The 22,768-nt window shown below is 37.0% G+C and overlaps 1 protein-coding gene across 1 annotated transcript in view; it reads right to left on the bottom strand.

The window, feature by feature from the left end:
- LOC111049506 (cytochrome P450 4C1) overlaps window positions 1-22,768 on the bottom strand; it is a gene marked incomplete at its 5' end in the record, with an annotated part of 46,683 nt that overhangs the window by 4,158 nt on the left and 19,757 nt on the right. Inside the window, 2 exon segments of the mRNA XM_039436036.1 lie at window positions 703-904; window positions 7,466-7,564. Of these exon segments, the coding sequence (XP_039291970.1) occupies window positions 703-904; window positions 7,466-7,564 (301 nt within the window).

The raw sequence follows: 22,768 nt of genomic DNA, 5'->3' as shown, positions 1-22,768 counted from the left end.
AAACATGATGTAATTCATTCAATTCCCATTTGTTATGATTTGATACAAGCCATATAAACACAACTTGACATTTTTCTTATGGCTGAGATTTTTTGTCGATTATATATACAGTATATATATATTAGTTTATTACTTGTATAAATAATGAAATTAATATGTAAATCTCATGAATTCGGCTTGAGAAATAAATTGTTAATGGAATTAATTGTTTGTAATTATTTGTTACCTTGAAAAAAAAATAGTTTCAGAAGCCTGAACATTGGAAAAGAAATTAAGACACAAATTCATGGACGATTACATTTTCAAACTCTGTACAATATGGTCATGGCTAACTTTTTTATTCAAGTCATAACTGTGTAGAGTAGTTTAGAAACGTTGTAGAAAAGACCTATTGTTGTTATATTCAATAAAGTGTCAAGCAACAGGATGATTTGATGAATATATTAATCTTGGGGTACAGCTGTACCCCATGCGCCTATTCATGTTTTGAGAAACCACGCGCCTAACGGAGGGTTAAGGGAATTCCAAGCTTGTTCTAGGATGAGAACTTATTTGAGATGTGCCTCTTGTCCTAGCAATGTAGGTGACAATTTGAAATAAAATAAGGGAATGAATTGAGTTTTATGCTATCATGGTTATCGTTCCGCACAAGTAAATATTCAAAGTACAATATTGAATATCCAGTACAAAACATCCTTTTACTTAGAAAAAAGGGAGGTCCAAACAGCCTCAGGGTCTCCTTAGTGACAGCCTCTAGGTAGACTAGACGGTTGATGTCCTCCAGGGATGCATCTCTATCACCCAGCACCTCCTCAGCCTCACGTCTTGCCTTCTCCTGGATGTCCGGGTAGATAGCTAGCATCAGCATCACTGCACTAGCTGTCATTGCACTAGTGTCGAAGCCCTGCAAGAAATCAATGATTCTTCAATTGATTTCATGAAAAACATCACTTCGAGAGCCGGTTTCCGAGCTCAAGATTTAGCTAAATTCTAGGATTTCAACAGTCACAAAATTGGCTTTCCGAAACGGGGCGGTTGTCCACATAGAAATATCAACATAACAAAATTCAACTAACGTTCCAGTGTTAACAATAATAATTACCGGTAAGAGTAGAATAACATGATGAATAATATACAAGCTGAAGAGTTTCACCATAATATGACTCTAAATTTTGTAAAATTTTCAATAATTTTGTAGAATTCACGTAAAATTTTCAATTAATGGTAATGAATGATTCATTCAAAGTATCAAGCCAACCTTCAAAATTAAAAATTCTCAAATCATTATTCCTGGACCGAAAATCAAGTAACGAAGCACTGTGTGATTACATAAACTAAACTTTTGGACAACATAAACATTCTTCCGAATTTTTTGGAGAGAAATAGTACGGCTCAGCCTAGTTTTTCCTCCAATGTCATAACTATTATTATGATTATAGTGTTTTGTACAATGAATCAATAAATATGAAGCGAAGAGATATGATAAAATATGCGAATATTGTGGCATTAGCTGCGTTAACACCAAAGCTATTAACTTAATCTTTATAGATTCTATTGGATTGAACATAACTTACCATACACATGATGAACGTACCGTATGTGTTTGTCAAGTTCCGTTCAATCTAATGGAATCTATAAGGATTAAGTTATTAACATTGTGTTAATAAGTTTTGTGTGAACACAGCTTCACTGTGATGATTCCACATGAAACTGTGAAGCTTGGACCTGAGATTGATTGATTGAGTACTTTATTTATGTGGATTACAATATACTGGCTTATACACTTATATACAATAGCTTACATTACAGCAAAATTATAGATGAATTTACATAATATAGACTAAGAAAATAATTATTGAACTGTATATGATATGAAAAAGTAATTTGTAATATAATAACTATAGATATTATATTGTTATGCATCTACATATAGAGATAGAGAGCAATAAAAAGTGTGGGAGAGGGAGGAAGAGAAGAAGAGGAAAAGAGAGAGAGAGTGACAGTGTAAGAGTGAGTGAGTGTGTAAGTGTGAAAGAGCAACACATATTGAATACCGTTAAGAAAACTAATGTACCTCCTCTATCTCCTGCACTTCTATCTCTCTCACTCCCCCCACCATCTGTGAAGAGTAACCCATAAGCGTTGTAGCGTTCAGTTCACAATAGATAAATCCTGGTCCGAATTTGAGATGCGCGCATGTTTTATGCACCTCTCGGTATTTAATCAAGGGGGACATCTGTCTTGCTGGGTCCCTGTCCCTCCATGGGAAAAAGACTATCCTTTCTGCTCCTACACAGGGAATACAAATCAGTCCTTCTCAGGAGGGGAAATTATTCTTTCCCTGCTACACAATCTTCTTCATCATCTTCTTTCTCTCACTCTAGTTCCTTGTCACCCTCATTTCTTTGTTGTCATACCTCCCGATTTACTTTCACTGACTTTCCTACTCCTTTCTATCACTTTGCCCTTATTCTACAAGTTTAATTTTTCAAGGTGTCAATTATCTATTATTCTAGATCATTTTGATTGTTATTTGTAATATGTATTAATATGTATTTGATATGTATTTTCAATATGTATTGTTCTATCTTAATTATTCTATTTATTCTATTGTTTTGTATAGTAGCGCTTATCGAATGTCCATCCATTGTTTACCCTGTTGTCAATATTTTCAGTAGCAGAAGTCTTCCATCAATCTGTTTATCATTTCTCTATTGATCTTCTTCTTTCTCATCTCCATTACTTAATCCCTGGTATCAAATTATGCCTTACGGGTATTTTATATCTTGCTTCCACTCTAATCACTTTTCTTCAGTCTCAGCCATCTCTATATGATCTACCCTTCTTCTTCTTTCTTCCTCCTTCCTCCCCAAGACCGTTCCCCGTTTCTTATCCACTATCTTTCCCCTTGCTCTCTCACCACTATTTTGTATTTTTTCTCTTTTCACGTCATTTCTTATTCTTCCTGTCAGTTTTCACTTTCCCTGTAATATTCTATTACATATCTACTTTTCTATCATCATCCCTCATAAACTTTCTCCATTCTCTCTCTCTCATTTTTCTCTATTCCCGTTATTTCTCATTCCCTAACACTCTATCATTTTCACTCCCTCTATCTTTTTTCTCTTTCTATAATTTCCCTGTTTTCTCTCATTCCCTCTCTTTTTTCCCTCTCAATCTGTCATTTTCCATTTCTCTCTCTGCTTTCTCCCTCAATTTGTCACCTAGCTCTCCCTAACTCTCTTCTTTCTCTCTATCTCTCTCGTCCCTTTTGGTAGAGAGTTAGTGGGGAGGATATTTTTAATATTCTTTCCGAAGAATGGACATTGATATGTCCAAAGCTCCGCCAATTTATGTAGATGCATAACAATGTAATTATCTATAGTTATTATATTACAAATTACTTTTTCATATCATATACAGTTCAATAATTATTTTCCAAGTCTATATTATGTAAATTCATCTATAATTTTGCTGTATTGTAAGCTATTGTATATAAGTGTATAAGCCAGTATATATTGTAATCTACATAAATAAAGTACTCAATCAATCAATCAATCAGTCCCTCTGTCGTTTTCCTCTCATTCTGTTATTTCCTCGTCTTCTGTTATCTTCTCTCATTCTTCTCCCTCTCTATTTTTTGTCATCCAGCTCACCCTCTCTCTCTCATTTTCCACTTCTTCTCCCCCTCTTCATTTGTCAACCTGCTCACCCGCTTTCTCTCATTTTTCTCTCTCTCTTTCCTCTCCATTTGTCATACAGCTTCCCTGATTCTCTTCTTTCTTTCTATTCTCTTCTTCTGTCATTTTTCTCCCCTGTAATCTCCCTCGTTTCTGTTATCTTCCCTCTTTTTACCCTCCCCATTTGTCATCCTGCTCTCTCGCTTTCTCCCATTTCTCTTTCTCTGTCTTCCTCTTCATTTGTAATTTTTTATCTCTTTTTCCCCTCTCCATTTGTCAACCTTTCTCTCTCTTTCTCTCATTTTTCTCCCTTTCTTCCCTCCCTATTTGTCATCCCTAACTCTCCTGTTGTGCACTGGATTTCTATTATGTTCGGGGGGTTGAAATATTACAGGCGTTTACATGTGCGAAAGAGCGCTCGGATTTGTGTAATTCAATTCGCATTCTTGAACCCTTGCACGGAATGTATCTTATCTACATGATACATAAATAGGGTGAGCTTTCTTGATACATGATACATATTATATAAGGTGAGCATCCTTGATACATATTATATGAGGAGCTTCCTTACCAGGAAGAAGCAAATCTGTCACAATAATTCTCTTTCCACTGAGATTTTCTGTTTCTTTCCAAGATGAACTCTCTTGAAAGAGCATAGGTTTGAAAATAAGTTGCGTTGGTGAACCTCTGATAAACATTCATTGAGAAGGGGCTATTGAGACTTTTTATGAGAGATAATGATCTTTCAATATGTTAGAAGATAATAAAATAATTAGGCTGGGTAAATTACGAAATTGAAGAAGTTTTGGGCAATAGCCTGTTTTTTCGTTTGTGCCAACCTGATAATCATTTTCTTAGAATACAATAGGTCTAATTGATTGACAAATATATAGCAGATAATTCATGAATTTTGTCAACTATAGTGAGGTCCACGTTATAATGGCAGTGGAGAAAGATAGGAGAACAACGTTGCTGTCCTCTGTTTTGTCAATGGCTTCTATAGACGGTAGCTGATACAGGTTCATTGATGTAATATTAACTGTTCATTCTTTATACTATACTCAATTCAATTCAATTCAACTCTTTATTGCCAGAATTTAACAATGCAACAAATCAAGGTTGATAAATCAACACTTATTACAAGAAAATAAAATAGAATTAACTACCGAGAACTAAAAACTAAAAATTTTTTCAGGCACCACCAGCAAAAAGAAAAGTTTTTGACCTCAAAGTCCATTCTCGTTTAAAATAATCATAATTATACTTCATCAAGCAAGAAACTGAATTTCTCAATAATTTCATAATGATTTTTCATGATTAAGATTGAGTATTCTGTTAATTAATTATCAATTCTAGATTGTTATTAGACGATCTGGCAACAGAGCAAAGCGAGAAAGAGATAGCGCTATCCGCTTTGTTGAATGATTGACAAGGATAGCAATATCATTGCTTATCAAACACTGCCATTATAACGTGGACCTCACTATAGGTCATGTACAAAATAAAATGATCGACATTAACAAAGATGGAAAAACGCAAGACAACATGGAAAGTAAATTATCATAAAATGTCAGACAATATAACACAATATCAGATAATATATGAAAAAAAAACATTAGACCAAGGATAGTATACAGTCTATACATACTATCTTCCATCTATATTATATATAAAAGCGAAATGGCACTCACTCTCTGACTGACTGACTGACTCACTCACTCACTCACTCACTCGCAAAACTAAAAATCTACCGGACCAAAAACGTTCAAATTTGGTAGGTATGTTCAGTTGACCCTTTAGAGGCGCACTAATTAAGAAATCTTTTGGCAATATTTTAACTCTAAGGGTGGTTATTAAGGGTTTAAAGTTTGTCTTTTAGCATGTATATTCTTCTTATTCATAATTGAAAAAAGGCCATACCATATGTTAATATAGAACTATAATCTAGAGTGAGTACCTCTTCGAAACAGTTGTTAATTGGTAACTAAATTAATAATTTTGTCAGGTTGGCATTAAGTTGAGTTGACTTTGTTAGGTTGGCACCAAGTTGAAGATTGAAATGCATTTATCGCGGAAAAATTGATTGGGCACTGCTACTTCAATCGGAGCTATTCCTGGGAATATTATATTACTAGCCGTCAGGCTCGCTTCTCTGGCCATATCCGTTTAGCCAGACGTTTAGTCTGTACCCCCGGCTGGATCGTCCTAACATATTATAAAAATGTTGAAATGAAAAATGCAGGCGAGCGAAGCGAGCCTGCTAATCTCATTCTTGGACAATCCAGTCGGGGGTCCAGTGGGCGGAGCCCCCTGGCTAGATTGATATGGCGAGCGAAGCGAGCCTGACGGCAAGTATACTATATTGCTACGTAATTTTAGTATTCTTCCATCGGACAACACAAGAAAATACCTTTCAATTGAATATTGTTTTTAACGATAGAATCTACAATAAAATCAATCATATAATCTCAAGCACATTAAGAGTAAATCTCAAGAATTCAATGAATAATATTGAAGAATTATTTACCTGATATTGATTCTATTGTTCTCAGAACTAGAATTCCAATTGATCTATTCTATAGTGAGGTTCACGTTATGATAGCAGTGGAAGAAGTAGAAGAGAGGCGTTTCCGATTCTCTGTCCTATCACTGCCTTCTATAGAGGTTAGCTGATATCTAATGTGATATTAACTGTTCATTCTTGATGAGAATAATCGATTATATTTCATCTGTTGGGAGATTATATTCCCCAATGATTGATTAATGTAATTAAATAATTGATATTGGATCTTTTGTTAGTTAATAATATTTCTAAATTGTTAAAAACCGATCTGTCAACGTTGTGGAACCAGAAAAGAGGAGCTCTTTCAGCTTTAACGAATGAAGTACAAGAAACGCAACACCAATGTTGATCGAATACTGCCATTATAACGTGTGTCTCACTATAAGATGCACAATTAAATTTAACGATTGTTAAGCATTCAAATTTATACGATGTATCAGCTACAATCAAATTTTTCATATTCAAAACAAATCCTAGAAATTTTTCAAAGCTGATTGAGATTCAAATAGAGAAATAATTACAATTCATGAAATCTCATGTCCTCGAAATTACAAAACCAATTAATCAATTATTCATTTTTCGCCACACTGCACAGAAAGCAGCTGTTTTCCAGTCCCTAAGTAGATCTGAAAGACACTTTTTTTGCAGACGACTCTCGTCTGACGTCAAAACAGGTTTCTTTCCGGCCTAGGCCGGAAAGAGTACACTTTCCAGCCGCTAACATGGAACTAAGAAAGGTGATCAAAAAACTTTTCATTATTTGTGTTCATTATTCAATAATTGAAACATTTCCAATAATATCATTTTATTGTCATTTGAAAGAATAAAAAAGTATAAACTCAATCTCCCACATAATTGAACATAATCATTTAGGTTATTTAGACATATCAGAATGAAAAATAAAAATACTTGGACAATTTCATGATATTCAGATTACCTCAGATTTGCTAGAGCTATGACCTCCCACTCCTGCTCTCGGAAGTGTTTAGTAAACATTATTATTATTTTATATATATTGTTTATTTTTGTGTGTGGCGAAAAATAGCGTTCGCACCACGGGCAAAAATGTTTTTCCAGCTCTCAATCTCCGATTGAACGATTGAACCGATTTCGAGCCGGAAAAATCTCATTTTCTGCTCTAGGTGCGAAATATACTATATCTTGATCAATCTGTTTGAATAATTAACTGTGATAAAAAAGTGAATATGGAAGTATGACCTACCGAAATAATTATAGTAAGAACCTCATGAAGAATATCATGATCCGTGAGCTCTCCACCCTCTTCTTGAATTGTCAGGAACTTCTGTATGAAATTCGATGGCGTTTTCACTTCAACTGCAACAAATATCCACAAATACAGAGTGACGCACGATTTATGATCCAATATTTAGTTTTGTCATGGAAATTTTAATGTCAAAAGTTAGAAATAATTTTCAGTAAATATATCAAAATATTATTCAAATATTTGTTATATAATAACAGTAAAAGAGTTAGATATAACTTGTCTACTGTATACCTGGAGATTAGTTTGTGACCATTACATGTTCAATGTAGCCACCATCTTGTCTGATAACTGCTTCATCACGAGCGCCTATGTTATTGGTGACTCGGCGACACATATCCTCGGTTATCTTGGGACATGCCTCAATGACGCAACAAAACTCCTCTAAATACAAAATTGCTAAAGAAGCGCTTAACGGTGGTTCGGAATCCACCTCACGCTGTAGGTCAACTCATCTCTAACATTATTCATCTCATTACTCCCGGTCAAGCCTATAGTGAGGTTCACGTTATAATGGCAGAGGAGAAATATAGGAGAAACACGTTGCCGATCTTCTGTATTGTCAATGCCTTGTATAGACGGTAGTTTATACAGGTTTATTGATGTAATATTATTTGTTTATTCTCGTTTAAAATAATCAATGATATCTTACTGAGCAAGAAATCATATTTTCCAAATCCATAATGAATTTTTATGATTGAGATGAAATATTCTGTTAATCAATCATGAATTTCTACATTGTTAAAAGCCGATCTGGCAACAGAGCAAAGCGAGAGAGAGATAGCTCTATCCGTTTTGTTGAGTGATAGACGAGGATAGCAATACCATTTCTAATCAAACACTGCCATTATAACGTGGACCTGACTATGGAGCTAATTTCGGCATCACCCTCAAAAAATATTTCCTGAAACCGACGCTTGAAAACTCCCAAAGTTTATATGCAATTCTCTACTGCACTCATATCTGACCTCAGACTCACCGTCTCACAAAAATCAGAATTGCTCGCCAGCTCCGTTGATTGTTTCGCAATGTATTTGAGTTCTAACACACACTTTATTGTATAGGGAGGTCCACGTTATAATGACAGTGAATGATTAGCAATGGTATTGCTATCCTTGTCTATCATTCAACAAAGTGGATAGCGCTATCTCTTTCTCGCTTTGCTCTGTTGTCAGACCGTCTTTTAATAATGTAGAGTTAATAATTAATTAACAAAATATTTCATCTTAACTATGAAAATTCATTAGGAAGTTATTGAAAAATATGATTTCGTGTTTAAACTTCCGGTAGTCGCGCCCTACTCAATCATTCCAGCAGTCGCTTGTTGTATTTTTTCCAAGTGTTATGTTCTCTGTTTACTGTCAAAGCATATTAATTAATTGTATAATTACTTTCTAATCATCTTGGATTATTTCACGCCTATGAACATTTGGATGATTACCATTTCATAGCCCAATAAGGTACATCAAGCAAAGCCATCAATTCTGTGTTATTGGTTCGTTTACAGTCCCCGTATCCAGTCTTCCCCTTTCTCATGCACAGTGCGACTAAATGGCACCTAAAGATGCTCAGTTGATACTGCAACTCAATGGAATGATGGGGGAAAAGTTTTGGAATGCGTATGTGATTCATTCAATAGTTTTGCGCAGCAAAAAATTGACACTGTTGTACTTTTTACAACAGCGCGACTGCCGGAAGGTCAATCAAATATAATTGATTATTTCAAACGTGACTGAACAGTTAATATTACATCAATAAACCTGTATCAGCCACCGTCTATAGAAGGCATTGACAAGACAGAGGATCGGCAACGGTGTTCTCCTTTGGTGAGGTCCACGATATAATGACAGTATTTGATCAACTTTCTTTCAACAAAGCCGGTGGTACTATCCTTTTCTAGGTCCCCAACGGTGCCAATAATTATGTTTTTCACAGTGTAGGAATATGATTAATTTATGCAGAGAATCGGCATCGCTATTCTTCTATCTTTATTCACTGTCATTATAACGTGGACCTCACTATATCTTTCTCCATTGCCTTTATAACGTGGACCTCACTATAGGACAGAGACACTCCACATCTTACAAGAATCATAATTGCTCGTCAGGTCGGTTGATTTTTTCACAATCTATTCGAATTCTGACACACACTATATCGTAGGACAGAGACACTCCACTTCTTACAAAAATCAGAATTGCTCGCCAGCTCGGTTGATTGTTTCACAATCTATTCGAATTCTGACACACACAATATAGCAAGACAGAGACACTCCACGTCTTACAAAACACAGAATTGCTCGCCAGCTCGGTTGATTGTTTCACAATCTATTCGAGTGCTGACACACTGGATTGTGAGGGAAGACAGAATTTTATTCATGGTTGTTAGTGGGGTTGCTTTTGCGGCTTCCGATTATTTATGCGAGGATAAAAGAATGTCTCTCGCATGCTTGAGTGCTGAATGTTTAACAGCATGTTGAGCATGCGCCGTCTCACCCCCTTGCCAACCCCTTTAGCCCCCCTTAAAGCCCCCTTGCCCTCAGGGTACAAGCTGGATTCATTGTGCTCTAGTGATATGAGCTTTGAGATCTGCCAACGGGCTACATTCTATAGAATCCTTCCCTGAAACTAAGGGGACGAGAAGCTGAATTTCTGTCTCTCTTGCTCTTCTATTGGAGACAAGCTTCCTTTTTGTCTTTCTCACTTAACTCTCTCTCTCTCTTGTTCCTCTACTTATGACACTAGCAGAGAGGAGTTCTCTCACTGTTTCTCTCGTTCTCCTACTGCAGACAAGTTCCCCTTTTGTCTATCTCTCTTCCTCTTGTTTCTCTCCTTATAACACTAGTAGAGAAGAGTTCACTTACTGTCTCTCTCGCTCTCCTACTACAGACAAGCTCCCCTTTTGTCTCTCTCTCTTACTCTTGCTTCTCTCCTTATGACACTAGTAGAGAAGAGTTCTCTTACTGTCTCTCTCGCTCTCCTACTGGAGACAAGCTTCCTTTTTGTCTCTCTCACTGTCTCTCTTGCTCTCCTACTAGAGACAAACTTCCTTCTTGTCTCACTCTCTCTCTCTTGTTTCTCTACTCAAGACACTACCTAGAAGGAGGTCTCATACTGTCTCACTCGCTCTCCTTCTAGAGACTGGCTTCCTCTTTGTCACTATCTCTCACTCTTGTTTCCCTATCTTCCTTTTTGTCTCTCCCACTATTTCTCTCTCTTGTTACTATACTCATGATATGGTAGAAAGATATACTAGTGAAAGAAGCTCATAATATCTCTCTCGCTCACCAACTCAAGAATAAGAGCTCACTCTCTTACTTTCTCTCTTGCTCCCTTATACTCATGATACTACCTGACAGAAGTTCTTTTGCTGTCTCTCTCCTTCTCCTACTACAGACAAGTTCCTCTTTGTATCTTTCACTCTCTCTCTCTATTGTCATTTAACGTAAATTAGTGTATAAGCCAGTTAATATTGTAACATACATAAATAAAGAAATCTAATCTTATCTAATCTCTCCTGTTTCTCTGCTTATATCACTACCAGAAAGAATCTCTCGCACTGTCTCTCTTGCTCTCCTACTGGAGACAAGGTTTTTTTCGTATCTATCTCTCTCTCTCTCTATTTTTCTCTTTCTCTACTTATGACACTAGTGAAGAGGAGCTGGTATCTCTTTGTGAGGGATACTAGGGAGAGAGCCTCATACTATCTCTCTCGCACCCTAACTCAAAATCAGAGCTCACTCTCATACTCTTTCTCTCTCTCTCGCTCTATAATATTCATGATAATAACCGAGAGGTGCTATCTCACTGTCTCTCACGCACAAGACAAGTTCACTATCTCTCACATTCTCTCAGTCTCTTTATCACTCCCTCATATTCATAGTAATAACCGATGGGAGTTCTCTTACTATCTCTCTCGCTTCCCTACTCAAGACACGCCCGCTCTCTCGCTCCCTTATACTCATTATAATGACCGAGAGGAACTATCTTACTGTCTCGCTCGCTCCTTCCTTAAGACGAGTTCATACTCACACGTTCTCTCTCGCTCTCTCATACTCTAGAAGAGCCCTATCTCTCTCTCTCTCTCTCTCTCTCTCACACACACACACATCTCTGCTCAAGACGGTACCTGAGACATACTCTCGACTACATTTTTTTTCGCTCTCGAGAGAATCATCATTGCTATCATTCTCTCACTCGCTCTCTCTTTTCCTTATACTCTGGATGAGATCCCTTTCTCTCTCTCTCACGCTGCTACTCATTACAGTATCTTAGACAGGATTGCTCAACCCCATACATACAAACGCACACCATCTCTCTTTGTCTTTTTTCCCTCTCTCTCTCTCTCTCTCTCTCTCTCTCTCTCTCTCTCTCTCTCTCTCTCTCTCTCTCTCTCTCACTCCCTCTCTCTCTTTCTCAGGGAATAGACATTGATATGTCCAAAGCTCCGCCAATTTATGTAGAAGCATAACAATATTATCTATTTTATCTATAGTTATTACAAATTGTTTTTTTCCATATTATATACAGCTCAATAGTTATTTTCTTAATTTATATTTTGTAAATTCATCCATAATTTTGCTGTATTGTAAGCAATTGTATATAAGTGTATAAGCCAGTATATATTGTAATCTACATAAATAAAGTACTCAATCAATCAATCATTCTCTCTTAACTGGAGACAAGCATCATTTTTGTCTCACTATGGTCCAGTTGCACAACAGCCGGTTAAATTTTAACCGTGATTAATTTTACGAGAATCAATCAGAGAAGGCGTTTTTGAAAAGACGGCTTCTCTGATTGGTTCTCGTGGAACTAATCACGGTTAAAATTTAACCGGCTGTTGTGCAACCAGCACTATGTCTTGTTTCTCCACTTATAAAACTACCCAAAAGGAGTTCTCATACTGTCTCCATCTCGCTCTCCCACAAAAGATAAGCTTGATTTTGTCTTTCTCGCTCTCCTACTGGAGACAAGCTTCCTTTTTGTCCCTCTCTCACTCTCTCCCACTCTCTCTATCTTCCACGTGAACTTTATCCTTCCATCCAAGCAGCCCGATGTGCGCATCTTTAAAATTGAGCTAAACAGGAGTTTTTCCAGAGTTTTTCCTGTGTTTTCCCTGAGTTTTCCTCCTCATTTGAGTGCCACCCTGAAGCTAATCGTTTTGCCCGTTAGCACATTGAAATAGCCACCGAAATTGAATGGCGTCTCTTTACCTATTCATTGCACGGAAATAGGAACTGCCCCTTGCAAAATAGGAACGGGCACTTTCAAAATAGGAACAGCTGAATTTTTCAAAAGAGTATGCACCTGAAAAGATAGAACCCTTCAAATTTGAAGCTCCTCTCTACTTGAAAGAGATGGAAGATCGGACCTTTTTGTTTAAGGATTCATCGAGTCTATTATAGCAGGCTAATTAGCACATACTGCATCAGACATGTTTTTCGTTCCACTTGGAACCTATTTGATCTAATTGGATGCCTGGATGTTCTCAGTTTGTCTCAATACGCCATTAGCTTGATGCTATTTTCACAGATTTCAAGGTGCGTACAGACTTAAGGCTGTTCGGTAGGCTACACCTTTTTACTTTCATTCAAATTTGATAATCTTTTTCAATTTATTTGTAAAGATCATTATTAAAATCTGGTGTGGCGCACTCACACAACTTTCCTTGCCGTTATGGAAATTGATCACCTGACGCTAGTGTTCCCGCGCATCTCAAGTCTACTATTCAAAGATTTGAGCCAGCTGGTGACAGGGCAATAACGCTGGAGACACACATGAGGTCTGCTATCTCTTCATAGTGAATGATTTAATAGAATCAACTATAACTTGCAATTGAATAATCACGTTTTCTCGAATTTAAAGCTTATTTTCAATTTTAGGTGAAAATGATACTGAAAATTAATTGTAGAGATTTTCATGCTCAATCTACTCCACTTGATTTTTTTTGTTTCAATTGTATCTGAAGCCTGATAATTGGGAATCTATCTGCATTGATGGGGCGGAGCTCCTGAAATTTTTACAGATATTGGACTTGTGGCAGTTGATAGAGCTCATCGATGACTATTTTAGGTATGAATTTGATCAAAATCGTTGGAGCCGTTTCCGAGAAAATCACGAAAAATCCTGTTTTTGACAACATTTTCGCCATTTTAGCCGCCATCTTGAATTGCATTTGATCAAAATTGTTCGTGTCGGATCCTCATAGTGAAAGGACCTTAAGTTCCCAATTTCAAGTCATTCCGTTAATCGGGAGATGAGATATCGTGTACACAGACGCACATACACTCATACACACACACACACACACACACACACACACACACACACACACACACACACACATACAGACCAATACCCAAAAACCAGTTTTTTGGACTCAGGGGGCCTTGAAACGTATAGAAATTTAGAAATTGGGGTACCTTATTTTTTTCGGAAAGCAATACTTTCCTTACCTATATGGTAATAGGGCAAGGAAAGTAAAAATGAGAAAAAAAGGCAACTGAAATTTTCAAGGGCCGGTTTCCGAGCCCGGGAAAGTTCTAGACTTTAAACAGCTGGAGAAAGAAAATAGCTTTCCAAAACAGGGCGTATAGTTGCAGTTTTCATAACAGTAGTCGCAGTTTTTATTTTCTCATTTCAATTATTGGAAACGTTTTTCCTTGACAGAATTGAACATTTCTAAATAATTGAAAATAGCTGAAATTTTACTTTATTTCCTCTTTATTTTATCTCGTGTTTAATTTTCTAGTTTTTTGAAACTCAATTCAAACGTGACTATGACAATGACTGCGACTACGCCCCGTTTCGAAAAGCCAATTTTCTGACTCCAGCTGTTCAAAGTCTAGAACTTAGCTAAATCCCGAGCTCGGAAACCGGCCCCAAGTGATCTAATAAGCGAGTTATGGGTTGTTGAAGTGACAAACTCTGTTTTCTTTCCAGATCATAAACGGTTTAGAATTTTCCATTGGAGTTTTTTCTAATACATTCAGTATATCATTGGCTTTGTTCTAATATTAGTTTTCCCAAGATGAATCCGAGTAATAATCTATACTATAATAAAGGAAAGAACTGGCTTATACACGTACGGGATAGGGGAATTATTATGTTTAACGCATCATCACGTCTCAACTACTCGACTGATCAACTTGAAATTTCGCATATAGATCCTTAATCAACTGAGGATACTTCCAATTCTTCAAGACTTCATCACGTCAAGTTTTCAGTGTGTCAAGTTTCAAAATAGACCTTTGCAGAGCACGGGTCACCTGCTAGTTAAACTGCATTTTCCAATTTCTAGATCCACAGCAATTTAACAGCTGTATAGAAAAATCTAGATCCATCTTATATATAAAAGCGAAATTGCATTCACTCACTGACTGACTGACTGACTCACTCACTCGTAGAACTGAAAATCTACCGGACCAAAAATGTTCAAATTTGTTAGGTATGTTCAGTTGGCCCTTTAGAGGCGCACTAAAAAATCTTTTGGCGATATTTTAACTCTAAGGGTGGTTTCCAAGGGTTTTAAGTTCTTTTAGCATGTATATCCTTCTTATTCCAATATCTTAAAATTATAATTGAAATGTCAATACCATATGTTAATATAGAACTATAATCTAGAGAGAGTACCTCTTCGAAACAGTGTTGTTCTGGTAACTAAATTGAAAATTTTGTCAGTTTGGCATTAAGTTGAGTTGACTTTGTTAGGTTGGCACCAAGTTGAAGATTAAAATGCATTTATCCAGGATCTCCTGAATACCAATTTATCCAATTAGCCAAAATTAGCGTTCTCTCAGCATTTCTGCGTTTCCTCACCTTTTTCAGTAATTGATGGAAATATATTTAAAAAAAATTCAGTACACAGGTTTAGCTGAGGTGTAAGAATTTTGTTCGCCAAAGATACGCCGATATAGTAACAGGTGTTTTTCGAGATCAAATTGACATAATACGTTCAAATTCGGTACAGAGGCTCCGCTGAGGTCTACATGCAGGCGAGCGAAGCGAGCCCGCTGATCTCATTTTTGGACGATCCAGTCGGGGGTCCGGGGGGCGGAGCCCCCTGACTAGACGGATATGGGGAGCGAAGCGAGCCTGACGGCTAGTACATTATAAAATGACAAGTTGATAAATCATAATAAGGAATACGAGTAGTAATTAGAAATAATCTCGTCATCCTAAAATTTTAGATTCGCATCTGTTGAACAAATGAGCAGCAAAATCAAGTTCCAATAAACGACGATATCACAATCTCCACAATCTCTAGAATTCTGAATAACGTCACGTGATAAACACGTACATTAACGAGACCTCATTTAGTTTTTGCAGCTACAACGAGGCTCAGATTCAACCGACATCTGTAACCTTGACGAGAAAACTCAACTACAAGCTGTAATGATTTCTCAGTTAGCTTACTTCACCTACCCTTGTCAAATTTCATCTCTTTTTCTCCATCTTTGCACCCTCTCCCTCCAACACCTTTAGAAGTGATTAAGTTATCTCTGTTTTTTCGTTCGTCAAAAGTGATCAAGCCATCACTCTCTCATTCCCTCTCACTTTGTCTCTCTCTTTTTCTCGCACTCTCTCTCGACCCACCTTCTTGTTCCCCTCCAGGAGTGATCAAGTTATTTCTTTCTTCCTCGTTCGTCATAAGTAATCGAGCCATCTGTCTCTCACTCAACTCACTCTCTCTCTCTCTTCCTCACTCTCTGTCTCACTCTCTCACTTACTCTCTCTATTTCTATCTCTTTCTCTCTCTCTGTTCAACCTCTTCCTCGCTCACCTTTGGAAGTGATCAGGTTATCTCTTTTTTCAAGTTCGTCAGGAGTGATCAAGTCATCTCTCTCTCTTACTCTCTCCCTCTCGCTCTCTCTCTCTAACTCTCTCCGACTCACTCTCCTTTTCACCAACTCTCTCCGACTAACTCTCTCACTCTCTCTTCAACCTCTCCCTCGCTCACCTTCAGAAGTGACCAGGTTATCCTTGTTTTCAAGTTCGTCAGGAGTGATCTAGCATCTCTCTCCCACTCTCACACTCTCTCACTCTCTCTCTCTCTTACTCTCTCCCTCTATATTTTTCTCTCTCTTCCTCTTTCTGTCTCTCTTCCTCTCCAACCTCACCTTCAGTAATGATCAGGTTATCTCTGTTTCTCAATTTCGTTAGGAGTGATCAAGCCATCTCTCTCCTACTCTCTCACTCGCTCCCTCTCTCGTACTCCCTCTTTCTCTTTTGATTTTTTCTTTTTATCCCTTCTCTCTCTCTCTTTCTGTCTCGCAATCTCTCTCTTCAATCTCTTTCTCGCTCACCTTCAAGAGTGATCAACTTATCTCTGTTTTACACGTTCGTCTAGAGTGATCAAGCCATCCCTGTCTCTCTCACACTCACTCGCTCTCTCTCACTTCAATCCCCTCCTCACCCTCGCTCTCTTTCTCTCTCTCTGTCCTTCTTTCTCTCTCTGTGTCGTCCGTCAGACCATCCTGCTCTCTCTTTTCTCAGAAGTGATAAAGCCATCTTTTTTTGTAGGTTCGTTAGAAGTGATCAAGCCATCTCTCTCTCTTCAATCTCACCCTCACTCACTCTCTCTTCCTTTCTCTCCTTCTCTCTCCTACTCTCTCATCCTCTCTCGTTCATAAGACCATCCTGCTCTCTCTTTTCTCAGAATTGATAAAGCTATCTCTTTCTGTAGGTTCGTCAGAAGTGATCAAGCCATCACTCTCTCGCACACACTCTCTCTCTCTCTCGCGTCCATCAGACCATCCTGCCCTCTCTCTTTTCCGCTCAGATTTCAATGAGTCCATTAAAACGACATTAACCTCGTTTTTCAGTTGGGCTCGGCCCATATCAGCCAGGCAGCCTCCCTGTTCCCCTGCCTTCATCCTACTTCTGATTATATCTGCTGAAAAAAGTGGCCGTTTCTCCCCTCTCTTGCAGAATAAATTGTTTCATTAACATTTAGTGAAGATTTAGTAGTAGTGTAAACAGTGGACATTAGCAGCTTAGTCTGATAAAGGAGGCTTGAAGAGGGAACCTCATGATAAACGTGGTAAAATGATGAATGATAATAGACTGGCAATGACTTTATTCTCAACAAATTGGTGTTTTAATAGCTCTCTTGAACCAGATGATACTAGTAGTTCTGTGAACAGTAGACCTCGCGCTCAGTGAGTTACATTGACCTGTTGTTATCTTTTCTCAAAAATTAATAAATAATTTATCAATTAAAAATGTCTAGAAAAATCCTAAATAAACATAGAGCTTTCTGTCCTATCGTACCGTGACGTGTCGTCCCGGAATGTGATTGTGAGCGCTGTTATCAGGTCTGGCTGCAACTGTCTACAACGTTGATGGAAAGATAAAATTTCCAAGATGTTCAATGTTTTTGAACGGGTAGTATTATAGTCAACTGTCTACTAACTTTAATGGAAAGATACATTTTCAAGATGTTCGATGTTTTTGAACGGGTAGTATTATAGTCCACTAGACAGCTGATTTATGATGAATAATTCTATAGTCTGATTTTTACGGTAATATTGTCGTATGAAGGAGGCTCCTTCTTCCTTTTATATTATCCTTGAAATGCAAAATTCCCAAAAACCTTGTATATACGTCGACGCGCAATTTAAAAAGGAACATACCTGTCAAATTTCATGAAAATCTATTACCACGTTTCGCCGTAGATGCGCAACATAAAAACATATAAACATTTAAACATTCGAACATATGAACATTTGAACATTTGAACATTTGAACATTCGAACATTTAAACATTTGAACATTTGAACATTTGAACATTTGAACATTTGAACAATTGAACTTTAAACATTCAAACATTTAAACATTTGAACATTTGAACATTTGAACATTTGAACATTTGAACATTTAAACATTCAAACATTTGAACATTAAGAGAAATGCCAAACCATCGACTTGAATCTTAGATCTCACTTCGCTCGGTCAAATATATTTTGTGGAACTAGTCGATCTATTTTCATTTAAAACTTTACAATATTTGCTCATCCTTGTGTATAGGCTGAGAGGCAAGTTCACACTACAAATGTTGATATGAGCGAAAACATGAAAACTATTAAAAGCAATTAACCTATAGGGCTCCTTAACCTATTTCGGATTATGTGTAACCTTATCTAAATTTGGGAGAAGAATAGCACATCTATACATGATCTATTTTTCCTCTCCCTATCATTTTTGATGATATACTTATTGTATGAATCGATAAAAAATGAAGAATTAATGAAACATGAACATGAAGCACAGATATAACCCTTAGTTAGTCAACTGAGTGCCGGTTGCACGAAAACCGGTTGAATTTCAACCGTGATTAATTCTACGAGAACCAATAAGAGAAGCGGTCTTTTCAAGAAATCCTTCTCTGATTGGTTCTCGTGAAATAATTAATCATGGTTGGAATTTAACCGGTTTTTGTTCAACCGGGTCTCAGTATTAGTGTTTACTTGGTCTATTCATCCTATACCATTAAACGAGCAATTTCTGTTTATATGTTTGTATTTCACCGGATCTCGAAACCGACTTCAACGTTTCTCACGAAATTCAGAACATAGTAGGTTTTATAATATAAAAATTCGATTGCACTAGGTCTCATCCCTGGGAAAACTCGCTGTAGGACATTAGAAGGATAATTATTATTCATCCTTGGAAAAACAGCTAATAATAATATTATTTCGTCATCTGTTGATGATGGGAGTGAGTGAGCGAGTTCATGTGTGTGGGACTGTGTCAAAATTATGACTCAGCTGTTGAACTTTTGTAATCATTCAATCAGGTACTTAGTGCCGGTTGCAAAAAGCCGGGTTATTTTCAATCCTGATCAATTCCAGTAGATCCATCTTTTTGAAATGATCTTCTCTGATTTGGTTCACCTGGAATTGATTAGGATTAAAATTCAACCGGCTTTTGTGCAACCGGGCCTTTGTGAGGGAAATTTTAGCATTCCTCTGGGAATTAATCTCAATTTACTGTGATTAGATAGAACAATTCTGTATGAAACATGAATGTTATTATAATTTCTTCTTCCGTAATAAATTTTTCATGCTTTTGTACTCCAGAGCAAAGCTCGGTCCCAGATATTGAAGATAATTGAAGATAATACAATACTACTTGTTTCAACGGTTAAAACTGGAAATAGTGTGAACAAATAAACTATTAAAACATGAAAAATGAAATGAAAAAAAATGAAAATGAAAAAATTCTTTATTAGGCGGAGTTAGGACTTTACGGAGTTAGTACTTAAACATGTACTCATATTCAAACACAATAAATACTACTTGCATTAACGGTTAAAAACTTATTAACGGTTTATCAGTTCTGATGACGATATTTGGGATAGGCCTACTTGGTTCAGTCACGTCTCGGCCAATGACATTCGAGCTCGACCTTCATTGGTCAAGGGGTTTCGCCCAATCGTAGGGCTTCATCCACTCCATTATATCCTGCAGCTCACTGTTCAAGCTTCCAGTTCACTGGAGATTGATAATTATTATGTTATAACGAAACTGGTATTTCGAGTTGTTTTGATAAATTACAAGTTTTTACAATATCAAGTCGATCTCAATGAATATAGGGTTCTCGGCCAATGACATTCGAGCTCGACCCTCATTGGTCAAGGGGTTTCGCCCAATCGTAGGGCTTCATCGACTCCATTATATCCTACAGCTCACTGTTTAAGCTTTCAGTTCACTGGAGATTGATAATATTATGTTATAACGAAACTGGTATTTCGAGTTGTTTTGATAAATTACAAGTTTTTACAATATCAAGTCGATCTCAATGAATATAGGGTTATCTACCTCAATATCAGCTTCACAGAAACACAGAAAATCTATAAAATAATGTAGGAAATAGAAGGCTTATACATGTAGGGGATAGGAAATTCACGAATGACGCATCATCATAATATCTAAACTACTCAACTGATCAACTTGAGATTTTGCATATTGCTTCTCAATTCACCGAGGATGGTTATAGGCCTATTTGAAATTCTTTAAGATTTCAGTAGCTCAAGTTCCAGTTTGTCAAGTTTTCAATTCGACCCTTTTGGAGCACAGGTTACCAGCTAGTTCCAAAATAATATTATTACTATTATTGAATAAGACACGAATAAATGTTGTCAAATTCTACACAATTATCCAACTATGGAACGGCTCTACAATATTGACAATGACTCGAATCTCTATTACTATTAGTAATGTCGTAGACCATGAGACCAAGAAGTAGTCTTTGATAGAACTCATGGAACAAATTCCCTCTGGAAGGCTTTTGGCCCGGTTGCACAAAAGCCGGTTAAATTTTAACCGTGATTAATTCCACGAGAACCAATCAGAGAAGGCGTTTTTGAGAAGACTGCTTCTCTGATTGGTTTTCGTGGAATTAATCACGGTTAAAATTCAACCGGCTTTTGTGCAACCAGCACTTAGTAATGTTGAAGAAGCATGAGTCCAAGGAGGATTTTATGAGACTAATGGAACGAGTTCCCTCTGAAAGGACTTTGAATGAGAAAAACATTTCTCACTGTTTCAATTACCAGTGGTTAAATTTGAAGAGACAAGAAATTTTCAAGTTGCACTCATTTTCTCTGACAATACAGCCAGAAATGTCTGAATCACTTCTCATTCCACGGCTGGCGGAAACGAGGTTAATGTAGTTTTAATGGACTTATTGAAATCGCAGTCCAATAAGTGTTGCTTTGAAACTCTTTAAAAAGAAGAAGGACAGAGATAGTTGCCGGAAGTTACTGGGATGCTGAGGATCTGAATGGAGTTTAGTGATGGAAGGAAACGAGAGAAAAGAGAGAGAATATTGAGTATGGAAGAGATGTAAGGGGAGAGAAGAGAGGGAGAGACAGAGAGAGCGTGATTGAGGAAGTGAGAAAATTGGAGAAAGTTATAGAGAGAGAGAGAGAGTGTGAGTGGGTGTGAGAGTGTGAGTGAGTGTGAGAGTGAGGTAGGAAAAGAAAGAGAAAAAAAGGGAGAAAAAAACATAGAGAGATTGGTTGATTGTTTCATTTTTCTCCTGGAAGGTTTGGTATAGAGAGAGATAGTGAGTGTGTGAGATAGAGTGAGTGAGAAAATTGAAGAAAATAGATAGATAGAGAGAGAGAGTAAGTGTGAGAGAGAGATAGTGATAGAGAGAGAGGTGATAGAGGGAATGAGAAAATTGGAGAAAGTTATAGAGTGAGAGGGTGTGAGAAAGAGGTAGGAAAAGAGAGAGAGGAAAAAGGAGAAATAGACATAGAGAGAGAGAGATAGAGGGAGGAAGAAAAATGAAGAAAGATTGATATATAGAGAGAGGGTGTGTGAGTAAGTTGAGAGAGAGAGATATAATAGAGGGGGTGTGTGTGAGAGAGAGAAAGAGATTCAGAATCCTTTATTCATGTGTTCAACAAAACAAAATTCTACTTACGTTCTAGCGTTGAAAATAATTATCATTAAGATTGAAATAACGTAATATTACCTTGTATAGTTTTACAATAATATCGAGTGGAGAAAAATGATGAAATATGGGAAATTACTGTTGAATTGTGGTACTCTTCCATAATGAAAACATGAATTGAAAAAGTGGTTGACAATTTCAATTTGTGTTTTCAAATATGGGAAATTTGAGGTATTACTTTATACGGTGAACTTTGGACCTTCAGATGTCCATTGCCATAGGGTAGGAGTCAGAGAAACGAGTTCATTTGTTTGTTTCAATTTCCTTTCTAGCTTAAAACTAGAAATGTATGAGAGATTATGATTGGATAATGCGGGAATGTGACTGAAAACTTGAAGAAAAAATCTGGTGTGGCGCACTCACACAATTTTCCTTGCCGTTATGAAAATTGATCACCTGACGCTAGTGTTCCCGCGCATCTCAAGTGCACTATTCAAAGATTTGAGCTAGCTGGTGACAGGGCAATAACGCTGGAGGCACACATGAGGTCTGCTATCTCTTAATAGTGAATGATTTAATAGAATCAACAATAATTTGCAATTGAATAATCACATTTTCTTGATTTCAATTTTAGGTGGAAATGTTACTAAACATTAATTGTAGAGATTTTCATGCTCAATCTACTCCACTTGATTTTTTTGTTTCAATCGTATCTGAAGCCTGATAATTGGGAATCTATCTGCATTGATGGGGCGGAGCTCCTGAAATTTTTACAGATATGGGACTTGTGGCAGTTGAAGGAGCTTATCGATGACTATTTTAGGTATGAATTTGATCAAAA

The sequence above is a fragment of the Nilaparvata lugens genome, chromosome 10 (genome assembly GCF_014356525.2).
Source record: "Nilaparvata lugens isolate BPH chromosome 10, ASM1435652v1, whole genome shotgun sequence".
In the NCBI taxonomy this organism is placed as follows: Eukaryota; Metazoa; Arthropoda; class Insecta; order Hemiptera; family Delphacidae; genus Nilaparvata; species Nilaparvata lugens.
This window is presented reverse-complemented; position numbering and strand designations above follow the sequence as displayed.